This window comes from Myodes glareolus, chromosome 22 (assembly GCF_982192425.1).
Source record: "Myodes glareolus chromosome 22, mMyoGla1.1, whole genome shotgun sequence".
Taxonomy (NCBI): domain Eukaryota; kingdom Metazoa; phylum Chordata; class Mammalia; order Rodentia; family Cricetidae; genus Myodes; species Myodes glareolus.
Window position 1 is genome coordinate 52387773 of NC_142047.1, and position 12088 is coordinate 52399860.

Genomic DNA, 12088 nt, shown 5'->3' on the forward strand with positions numbered 1-12088 from the left:
TCCAGTCTGAATTTTGCCAATTTCAGACAGTCGGGCCTGAGGTGGCCGCACAGCACATGAGAGTATTTGTGCCGAACTCTTCCGAACGCATTCCCAGTGTCACTCCAGAGCTGTGTGTTACACGGCGGGATGTCTGGGAAGGTGTCAGTCCTGGCCGTGCTGCCAGGAGGCTGTTGCCAATGCCACTGCAAACACACAGGCAGCCCCAGTTCCCCTCAGCACCTCTACCTTCCTATGAAAACATACTGTTGTGAATGAGGCTCAGCCAGGACGAGAAGTGAAGCTCAGCGGTAGAGCAGCTACCTGGTGTGTGCAGGGCCCTGGGTTCTATCTCCAGTACCACAAGAAAAAAGAATGTAAAACAACTAGATGAAATAGAAATTTTTTTTGGTTGTTTTGTTTTGATGAGAAAATGTTTCACTGTGTAGCCCTGGCTGACCTGGAACCTGTTATTCAGACCACGCTATCCTTAAACTTAGAGGACTCTACTTCCTGCCTCTACTATAGCAAGGATCAGATGCACCTCCAGGCACAGCCTGAAATAAAAGTTACATGCAAACCAAAAAGAAGGAAGGAAGGGAGGGAGAAAGGGGGAGAGAGAGAGGGAGGGAGAAACAGAGGGAGGGAAAGAGAGAGAGAAAGTAAGGGAGGGAGAGGAAGGGAAAGTGGGAGGGAGAGACAGAGGAAGAGAGGGTGGGAGAGAGAGAAGGAGGAAAGAAGAAACGAAGGAAGGGAGGGATGGAGGAAGAGAGAGGAAGGAAGGGAGGAAGGAAGGGAGGAAGGGAGGGAGAAATAAAAGGGATAAAACAGCCGATGAACAGTCATTCACAAAACTGAGGCCGTAGCCAAAGTCCGATACTGTGCAAACACCAACAGACATGTTTTCAGCACACTCTGCCGAACTTCAGCGGAGCAGAATCTCTGATTCAACAAATAGCTCCGGCAAATGGAAAGAAGTTACCCAACTCGTTCCACAAGATGCTAAAAGCTGCCAAGGTACACAGAGAGAACTACAGAGAGACATAAAGCCCATTTTGTATAATAGCTACATTAAATTCAGTTCTAGCCAGACATGGCAGCACATGCTATTAATCCCAATCCTTAGGAGGCAGAGGTAGGGAGGTTAGCCTGGGCTACGCAGTAAGACCTGTCTCAGAACAAATAAAACCAGCTGTAGCAGTGCAAACCTGTAATCTCTGCACTCGGAGGCAGAAGCAGGAGAAGCAGGAGCTCAGCCTTAGCTGCTTACCAAGTTAAGTGTGGGCTACAGGAGACTGTTTCAAAAGACAGCAACAGACGGGCAGCTGTGGGCTTTGGTAAACATACAGAACCCTATACATTTGTGTGTTATCCTTCCACAGAGGCCATGCTAATCTCTCCCGTACCATTCCAACTGTAGTGTACAGCCAGATGAAGTAAATTATCATGTATACTGTTTAATTAAGCGTCTTAAAGTGACCTCTATTGTTCTATGTATTTGAATTTTTTCCATTATTTAAACTTGTTATTTGACAAATTCACACACGTACATAATGTACACTGACTGCTCTCACCCCCAGCTCAACATCTACCTCCCTATCATCCTATCTATAAATCCCTTCCTCCTGCTACGTCTGTTTGTAGAGTTTTAGGACCCGCTGAATTTAACCAGCATTCCCTCAGGGCTTTGTGGGCTCAGCATTGGGTGCACAGCTGAAGACAATGTTCTCCATCTTCCAGAAACTATCAATAACCCTCAGTTCAGCAGAAAGGAATACGCTCCATGACCCGCTGCTGACAGGGCCTGTTTTGTCTTAGGTGGACTGTGGCAGGCACTTGATTACAGAGTCTAACTGATCGCACCTCACAACCCTTTGCCTTATTTTCTGGGTCTAAATATTCTTTTTTTAAAAAAAGATTTATTTATTATGTATATAGTGTTCTGGCACCAAATCTCATTATAGATTGTGAGCTAGCATATGGTTGCTGGGAACTGAACTCAGGACCCCTGGAAGAGCAGTCAGTGCTCTTAACCTCTGAGCCATCTCTCCAGCCCTGGTTCTACATATTCTAAGGCTCAGGAAACACTGGAAAAAAGGGCAGCAAGCATATGAAATATTTTATATAAAAAGTAAAAGCCATGGGGCAGCTCACAATCCAGTTCAAGGGATCTGACACCTTCACACCAATGTACATAAAATAAAATAAATTATTTAAAAAAAATTAAAAAATACATAAATAAAGGTGAGGATAGGTGGTGGTGGTTGGCGCACACCTTTAATCAGAGACAGACGGTTCTCTGAGTTTGAGGTCACCATGATCTGCAGAGTGAGTTTCAGGACAGCCAGGTTACAAAGTAACCCTGTCTCAAATAAACCCTAAATAAACAAACAAATGCCAGTGTGATGGCACATGCTTTAATCCCAGCACTCAGGGGGCAGAGACAAGCATATGTCTGAGTTCCAGAGCTACTTGGTGATACCTTATTTCAAATAAATAAATAAAGATGATAATACATAAATAAAAAAGAATCTCAGGGAGTTTGTTTTGTTTGTTTGGCTTTTCGAGACAGGGTTTCGATGTGTAGTCCTGGCTGTCCTGGAACTTGCTCTGTAGATTAGACTAGCCTCAAACTCAGAGATCCATCTGCCTCTGAGTGCTGGGATCAAAGGTGTTTGGCACTACCGCAAACCTTGAGTCAATATCTTATGAATAAAACATACGTGTAGTAAATTTATCTACAAAAGAACTCAAATTCTTTGCCCTACCAAAACCCATTGGGAAAGAAATTAAAACAAGGCAAACCCACTGGAGCAGCCTCGGTGCAAGCTCTTGCTCACCTCTTCAGAGTCTCGATAAAGGCTGCCCGGGAATCAGGAACCTCAGGGAGCTGTGGAAAGGGCAGTCATGTGAGCAGCAGGCAGGGAACACTTCTCGCAGAGTGTGCGTAGGAGAGGAGCGTACACTCACCACTCTTGGCGTGAGCAGGGCTGGGAGGAAGCGCGACAGGTAGTAGGACCTCCTGAATATGCTGTGGACAGAAAGGCGATAACGAGGAACGCAGGAGAGAGGCGTCTCCCACCAAGCCGCTCACAGCCCAGGGGACAGTGCTCATTTCACGGCTTCATTTTTTTTTTTTTTTTTGAGACAGAGTTTCCCTGTGTAACAGTCCCAGCTGTCCTGGAACTAGCTCTTGGACACCAGGCTGGCCTTGAATTCACAGGGATTCGCCTGCCTCTGGGATTAAAGGCGCACACGCACCACCACCATCACTGCCTGGCCTCATTTTTTAAAGACAGAGTCTGAGGCAGCCCTAGTTGGCCTCAATCTCACTATGTAGCAAAACCCCGAACTCCTGTTTTACCTGCCTCCATCCCTCAGGTGCTGAGATCACAGGTGGGTGCCACCAGGCCAGGCTGGACAATCATATTCATCATGTGGGTTTTGTTTTGTTTTGCTTTTAAGGCGGCATCTCACTGTATATCTCTGACTGGTCTGAAACTCATAGAGATCTGCTTGTCTATGCCTCCGCAGTGCTGGGATTAAAGGTGCGAACTACCACACCTGGGTTTGATCATGTTTTTAAGTCTTTTTTTTTCTTTCACTGTTCTAAGATGTTTCTCGCAAAGGCACACTGTGATATCAATGAGCCTATGGTCCATGAGATCTGGACCATGTTTACTCTCCCCAGGGCTGGCCATGGAACACAGGTTAATCTAAGGATATGAGGGGTTGCAATGAGGCCACCATGAGCTTTCTGCTTGGAAGTGATCTCAAAACTCCATGAGTTGGGCTCAGTTCACCAATATTGATAATGTTCAGGAATCACAAAAAATTCAATAAAGCTACTAAACTCCCTAGGATGGCTCCACATTGGTCACCTCGGAAGCACTAACTAAAAATCTGTTCCTAAACTCTGGGTCAATAATCCTTCATTCCCACACGTTTCAGATAGGTACCATCTATTGCTCTTTTCAGAGACTGAGGGTACCATATGCTGTCACAGAAGTGAACAGAGGCTTGACATGGTGGAACATGCGCTTAACCTTAGCACCCAAGAGACAGACGTAGGCAGCGAGTTCGAAGCCAGCCTGGTCTACACAGAGAGTTTCAGAACAGCCAAGGCTGCACAATGAAACTCTGTCTCAAAACAAAACCACAGACCCACTCACGCTCTATGCTGCCTCGAGACCTCACTTTTGACACAGCATCCACACTGACTCCTGTCTCCTGTGTCAGACAGGCTCAGGAGTCCCAGCATGCTAATGGCATCACGGCCATGTCTGGACATGCTGTAGCCAGCAGGTGTTTCTACAGCAGCCACTTCCTACCTGGCCTCCAGGACAGGCATTGGGATCTTCCCGGTCTGTTCAAACACCACGATGGCCTTCTCGACGTCCTGCATGGCTTGTCTCTGAGGCTAGTTCACACAGAGAGGGAATGAGAAAGAATGAAGACTCGGAAGCAAGGGAGCAAGCATACCAGCCCGGCACCACCGCTGCCCCTTGCTGCCATTAGTTTCTGGCTATCTTAGAGGTAATAAGTGAGATGGGCACTGTACAGCCTGGAGCAGCCGCACACCCCAGGGCCTGCTGTGGGCGCTCACATGGGCCCCGGGGTCAGCTCAGCTCCGGAAGCCAGTGCCACTTCCCTAACTCTGTCTAGGACGAGCCCCTTCTCTACCTCTCCTCTGCCGCTCTTCCAGAGAAGGAGACGGCAGAAAGCTTTGAGGTGGGCCAGAACAGAGACTTCACTTCGAGATTTCAAAAAATTTATGAAAAGTCAAAGCTAGCTATGGTGGCAAATGCCTGTGATCCAAGTACACTGAGTCTGAAGTAGTTTAGAGCCAGCCTGAAACACATGAGCCTGTCACAAAGAAAATGGGGATGGCCGGGCGATGGTGGCGCACGCCTTTAATCCCAGCACTCAGGAGGCAGAGGCAGGAGGATCTCTGTGAGTTCAAGGACAGCCTGGTCTATAAGAGCTAGTTCCAGGACAGGCTCCAAAGCTACAGAGAAACCCTGTCTCGAAAAACAAAACAAACAAACAAAAAACAAAAACAAAAAAGAAAAGAAAATTGGGATGGGAGAAACAGAGAGAAGCAAAATGGTTCAGTGGGTGACGTCTGCCACGCAGGCCTGTGAATCCTAGAGACCTTGGATCCGCATGAAGGAGAAAACACTCCACAAGTTGCCCTCTGACCTCCCCACATACTCATGACAATCCCTCTGACAATATCATAAAAAATAAAAATGGGCAGCAAACAAAAATTAGATAAATAAAATTAGTGAAAACCCACGTAAACTAAAAAATCCTGAGGAGAGGGCTGGAGAGATGGTTTAGAAGTTAAGAGTACAGGCTGATCTGTTCTTCCAGAGGTCTTGAGTTCAATTCCCAGCAACGGCATGGTGGCTCACAACCATCTGTAATGAGATCAGTTGCCCTCTTCTGGTGTGCAGGTATATGCACAGGCAGAACACTGTATACATAATAAATAAATCTTAAAAAAAAATCCTGAGGAGAATCCACTGTGGCACAGGCCTGTCTTTAAACATGGCCACTCTCCTCTGCTAGTGTAGTCTACAAAGACTCCAATCAACAGTAGAGACAAAATGCTTTCAGGAAAACAGGCAGCCCAGCTTCACCGGAGATGATGGAACCAAGTAGAGGATTCTGGAGGCCAAATCACTCAAGACAAAAGACAAGCAAACCAAAGACTGTGGGCCAACCAAATCCATGTTCATTACTGTGGTGGAATTTTTGGGTTTTTTTTTTGTTGTTGTTTTGGGCTTTTTTTGTTTTTATGAGACAGGGTTTCTCTGTGTAGCTTTGGAGCCTGTCCTGGCACTCACTCTGTAGACCAGGCTGGCCTCAAACTCAGAGATCCGCCTGCCTCTGCCTCCCTAGTGCTGGGATTAAAGGTATGAGCCACCACTGCCTAGCTGTGGAATATTATTTAAACTGTGTACAGGTGTGTTACATCTGTTTATACTTCAGACTATTATTTAAACTGTGTACAGGTGTGTTACATCTGTTTATGCTGTGCTTGTTTCACCTTGCCTGCCTAAGGCACCTGATTGATCTAATAGAGTTGAATGGCCTAGGCAGAGAAAGGATGGGTGGGGCTGGCAGGCAGAGAGAATAAATAGGAGGAGAAATGAAGGCTCGAAAGGAATGACAGAGGAGAAGAAAAAGGGAGGAGAGAATGAGGGAGACGCCCAAGGCCAGCCAGGCAACAGACATAAGAAATGAAAGAAAAATATACAGAAGGAAAGAAAAGAAAAAATCCCTGAGTCCAAAGGTAAATAAAGAGAAACAGGCTAATTTAAGTTAAAAGAGCTAGCCAGAAATGAGCCTAAGCTAGGCTGAGCGTTCAAAAATAAAGATGAATCCGTGTCATGATCTGGGAACTAGTTGGTGCCTAAAAGCAAAAGCCTGGTACACATTACCTCAGGAACATCCCCAGAGGAGGACAGATCCTCGTAGAGTCCCAGGTTCTCTACGGAAACCTTCGAAGGGGAAAAACAACATGTGACTACAAAGACACACACTGGGTACTCCCGGGCAGGGCTAGAGCAGGGGGCAGACCTGCCTTGAGGTCAACAAGCCTCGTCTTGGCCAACGAGATGTAGTCTGTAAGGAGGGAGTGGTACTTGCTCGGGACCAGTGGTGGATGGAAAATGTGCACCTACAAGAGAACACAGTGCAGCAATATCAGGCCACGGGGATATCCTAGAGCTTCTCACCGGGACATTAGCAGCAAACAACCATGAATACAGTGACAATAAGAGATGGCCGCTAGCAGGCACAAGACACTTAACTTTTTGAAACCAAAGCCCACAAGAAGATGGGTGTGGTAACACACCTGTGATCCCAGCACTCAGTAGGCAATGGCAAAGACTATGTCAAGTTCAAGGCCAGCCTGGTCTACATAGCAGGTAGTTAGAGGTATAGTTACTAGGCTAGTTAAAGGTATACAGTGATACTGTCTCAAACAAACCCACAGGAGAAGGCTGCCCTTTAACAGGGAGAAAATTAAACTGATCACGGATGCCAGGTTTAAAGTCCTGAGTCCAGGGAGAGCCATACCTGCCATGCTCAACAACAACCTGCAAGTTCAAAAGGCAGGAAGGAAGAGAACTTGCTAAAGAAGAGGAAACAGCTAGAATTTGCTTGCAGGTCTGCACAAATGACTTCACGTTCCTTCTATCTTTGGTTAGACTCAGAGAGGAGGAAAGACTCTGTGTCCAGACTTCTCGCTTCTCAGCGCTGGAGTCTGGGAGACTTGGAGGAGCTCAGGACAGATACTTCAACAGCAGGCACATGCGTGGCAGGGTGGTGGTGGTTATCACAGCTCTATTATCTACACTGGCACATGCCAGTCTTAAAAATGGTTAGCTTGGCCACAAACAATAGTGCACAAGAAAGACAGGGGTCTAATTCGGGGCAAGGGGACAGGTTCAGTTCTAGTTCCCCAGGATGACTGGAGTCTGTCATTCCCTTTGCTCACATATCCCCATTAAGTTTGGAATGTAAATCAAACTTCTTAGTGAAAACAGCAATAGAGCTTCCAGTACTGAGCCCCCAAATAAGTGGGGGTGGGGGATGGAGATAGCTGATAAAAGGAAAAATATTACCAGCAAGTCTTCCTTCCTTTCTCCATTGAGACAGTATTTCACTGTTCCTCAAGATGGATTTGAACTTCTGGGTTCCTGGAGTCTCATGCCCAGGCTCTTGAATAGCTGAGACTATATACACTGTGCCTAGCTTCAGACTTTTTGGGAATTTGAGACAGGGTCTTGCTTTGGGGCCCCGACTGGCCTGGCCTAGAATTTATAATTCTCCTGCCTTAGCCTCCCAAATGCTGGGTCTACAGGACTGTGCCATTATCCTGGCCTCAAGATTTGCTTGTCTTCTTCTTTTGAGACAGTGTCTCACAAAGTAGTCCTGGTTGTCCCAGAACCTCTGTTGAACAAACCTCCCTCAAACTGACAGTGACCTTACTTGTGCCCCCCAAATGCTGAGATGATAGTGGCCACCACCACAGCTTGTTACAAGTACTCCAACAGTGGACTTACACAATGCCTTCTTTAAAAAAGAAAACAAAGTAAAAATCTGGAAGAAATGATCATTGTAAGTTTGGAGATCTCTCTATCCAGAATTTTTTTTTTTTTTGGAAAATTTAATAGTAGGGCTGCTTTGTCTGCATGTATGTCAGCCCATCATGTGTGTGCCTGGTGCCTGCAAAAGCCAGAAGGGAGCATTAGATCCTCTAGGAACTGGAGTTATGGCCAGCTGTGAACAGCTATGTGGGTGCTAGGAATTGAACCCAGGTCTTCTGGAAAGATAATGAGTGTTCTTAACTGCTGAGCCATCTGTCCAGTACCCAGAAATTCAAATACCATAAAACCATTATCAGTCTATTAAAGTAAAAACTGACCCTCCTACACTCACTTCCCCAAACATCTTTCCAGACCCCCTTGGACCTGCTCATCCTTCTGAGAGCCTATACGGCAGGTACTTTATTGCACACTGATTGAATACACTCGCTTCTCCTGAGGAAGATGTGTGGGTGCTACTAGGTACCTGTGCTGGTTCACTGTACACCAATGCTGGGCATCACCTGAACTGTTGGAGGGCAGAAACCGGTTCTGGCTCAGTATGATCTGCAGGAAGCTGGGTGACCCTTACATATGGGACACCATGAGCAGAATGCCTCAGGATGCAGTTGTTGGCACCTTACCTGCATGTACCGAGGGGGTTCCCAGGGCACAAGGTCAGACAGGAACTTGAAGAGGAAGACCAGGGCCTTCTTGTTGCAGCTATGGTAGCCAAGTGAGCTCCCAAAGGATTCCTGCAGAGAGAGATCACATCGGGTACTGCTCAGGAGGTGCCCACCCTGTGGGCCGTGCTGTCTAAAAAGAGCCCGGTAGCTATGGTTGCCCCAAAGAGAAGACTGCTGCTGAAATAAAGAAAAGTAACTTTGGTTCAGACTTAAAACTGTGACAGATGGCCAAGTTTATCAGAGAAGCTACGACTGCTGTGGAAATAATAATAGTATCTCCGGACAGAATGTGGGGGCTTGGGTCTCTAATTCCAGAACTCTGGAGGCTGAGACAGGAAGATTGTTACTGGGATACACAGTGAGTTCCAGGCCAGACTGTACTAAGAATGAGACCCTGTCTCAAGACAACAAACAAAAAGAACAAAATAGAAGTACAGATATAGATAGCTCAGTAGGTAGAGCGTTTGTCAAGCATGCACAGTGGCCCGAGTTCAATCCCCAGTAACCCTTTGAAAAACAGGTGAGGCGGTGCAAGCCTGGACTCCAGTACTCTGGAGATGGAGGAGGAAGGAGAAGGGAAGTTTATCCTCAACAATATAGTGAGTTTGAGGCCAGCCTGGGTTACGTGAGATCCTGTCCCAAAAACAGTTAACAAAAGAAACAAAAATAGTAAGATTAGAACCCTGTGACTATCAGGAGCACAATCTCTCCACCAAGCTAAGGCTCTCAACATATATGTTCATTTCATCAGCTGAGACTCTGCTGAACACATTAATTTCTGTCTCCAAACTCACCAAAATCAGAAATATCATTACAAGATAGGCAGCCAAGGAAAAAGGCTCAAAGTGCTGCCTCCTGACCCTGACCAAAGACACTGAGTCACAGAACAAGGGTCGAGCCTGAGGCAGCCCCGTTACCTATAGATGCTGGGATAGGATAGGTCTGAGGCACATGGTGAGGGAGCAGAGACTTTAAGTCAATCATAATGCTGAGTTTGTCACACAAGATCTTGCAAAGAGAATGTCCACATGTGAAAACTGCCAACCCCACCCCAAACCACACAAACTCCTGCTATGCTGGCCATGAGCGATGCATGTTTGGGACCAAACCTTGAACGGCAAGTGCACTGAAGCCTTGCAATGGTTTTGGGGAAGCACACATGTTGTAAAGATCAGACAATTCCTTTTCATGTTAGACTGCAAACACTAAGCACCATTCAGCCAGGTGGTGGCAGCGTACGTCTTTAATCCCGGCACTTGGGAGGCAGAGGCAGACAGACCTCTGAGTTCCAGGCCAGCCTGGTCTACAGAGTGAGTTCCAAGACAGCCAGGACTACACAGAGAAACCCTGTCTTGAAAAACAAAACAACAACAACAACAAAAAAAAAAAAACCAAACAACAGAACTAGACACCATTCCACAAGAAAGGGAATTGCTGATAATGCCATGCTAGTTTCTGGGGCCGAGAAAAGCAGCTCAGAGACATAGACGACCTGCAAAGTCAAGGGAAGCAGCTCAGCAGCCCTGGATCCAGACTCAAAGCTGAGTCTGCCAGGGGCTGCATGGTACAATGACAATGTCAGCAACCAAATACATACACAACATTAATAGGGTTTTGTTGTTTTGTGTTTTGTTTTGGTGTATGTGTGTGACAAGGTCTCACACCTGGTTAACCTGGAATTCACTAGGTAGCTTCAAACTCAGAGATCCACCTACCTCTGTCACTTGGGCGCTGGGATTAAAGACAAATGCCATCACACCGCGACTTACATTAATTTTTTAAAAAAAAAATTTATTTATGTATTTTATGTATATGGGTGCTTTGTCTGTGTGCATGTCTACACATCAGAATGACATCAGATCCCATTACAGATTATGAGCCACTATGTGGGTGTTGGGACTTGAACTCGGGACCTCTGGAAGAGCACCCAGCACTCTTAACGGATGAGCCATTTTTCCAGTCCCACATTGATAGTTTTAAATATATATGTATAGATTAAGAGCCAAGCAACATGGTTGACACCAACTTAAAAAACAACAGATCAGGACAGGTGAGATGGCTCAGTGGGTAAGAGCATTTGAACACAGGACTGACAACCTGAGTTCAACTCTCAGATCACACAATGTGGCAGGAAGGCGTCGGATCTCAGTCCGAGAATAGATTCGGTTGTGACCCTGGCCTTTAACGGCTGAGCCAAGACTAAGGCTTTAATCCCAGCACTCAGGAGGCAAAGACAGGTGAATCTCTGTGAGTTTGAGGCCAGCCTGGTCTACAAAGTGAACTCCAAGACAGACTCCAAAGCTACAGAGCAGGCTTCAAAACTACAGAGAAACCCTGTCTCGAAAACCTTCCCCTCCCACCTCCCCCCCCCCCAAAAATTAGTGGACTCATGTGAAAATTGTGAGGGCTTATGAGAATACTCCAAAAAAACAAGACAAGAATTTTTGCGACATTAGTTTCTTCAGCAGCATGGAATTGTTCTTGGAATGTGCACTCATGTTCCTCCCAGGCATAGCAGACAAGAGTGGGCTTACTTTAAATAATTCATTACAACTGGCATTTGTTATCTGTTTATATGACTCTACGGATAAACATGTTTTTGCCTTGTCCACGTTTTGCAGCTTGTCCTTGTGGTTATACAGAGCCTTACTCCCGTGACTTCTTAACCCTCAAGGGTAAATTCTGTCTAAAGCTCTGAGTAAAGTTAGCTATTGTATTAAGATTTCACTCCACTTCATTTTCAGGCTCCACCCTTCCAAGTCTAACTGCCTCAAAAGTGGCAAACAGACCCCTGAGAGCCGTGATCTGACCTCCAGGCATGCACACATCATGGCAAGGTTTTTCTCTCTCTCTCTCTCTCTCTCTCTCTCTCTCTTATACACACACACACACACACACACACACACACACTCACACAGAAATAAAATTAATTTAAACATAGCATGGTGGTACATGCCTTTAATCCCAGCACTCTCCAGAGGCATAGAGAGCCAGATCTCTGAGAGTTGGAGGTTAGTCTGTTCTCTATAGTGAGCTTCAGGCTAGGCAAAGTTACAGAGAGACCTTGTCTCAAAATAATAATAATAATAATTATTATTATTTGCTAATAAATAATAATAATTAAATAAACAAATGGTTAATTTAGGGCTGGCAAGATGCCTCAGGAGCTAAGTGTTTGCTGTGCAAACTTGACAACCTGAGTTTGATTCCTGGAACCCATGGTGGAAAGCATCTGCATTCTTACACACACACACACACACACACACACACACACACCACACCCTGGCCTAAACCTGTACTCATACCAGCTGGCCAAGGACCTCG

At 46.0% G+C, this 12088-nt stretch overlaps 1 protein-coding gene across 4 annotated transcripts in view; it reads right to left on the reverse strand.

Moving 5' to 3' along the window:
- Window positions 1-12088, reverse strand: part of Fanca (FA complementation group A) — a 52542-nt gene that overhangs the window by 28910 nt on the left and 11544 nt on the right. For all 4 annotated transcript variants that reach the window (XR_015736018.1, XM_087900549.1, XM_048437526.3 and 1 more), the window contains exons 15-20: window positions 8723-8833; window positions 6572-6667; window positions 6429-6488; window positions 4311-4399; window positions 2950-3010; window positions 2820-2869 (exon numbers count right to left, since the gene is read on the reverse strand). Coding sequence is in view for 3 of the 4 variants with exons in the window: in XM_087900549.1 (XP_087756675.1) it covers window positions 2820-2869; window positions 2950-3010; window positions 4311-4399; window positions 6429-6488; window positions 6572-6667; window positions 8723-8833 (467 nt within the window). In the remaining variant the exon portion in view is untranslated. The remainder of the gene's footprint in view (window positions 1-2819; window positions 2870-2949; window positions 3011-4310; window positions 4400-6428; window positions 6489-6571; window positions 6668-8722; window positions 8834-12088) is intronic.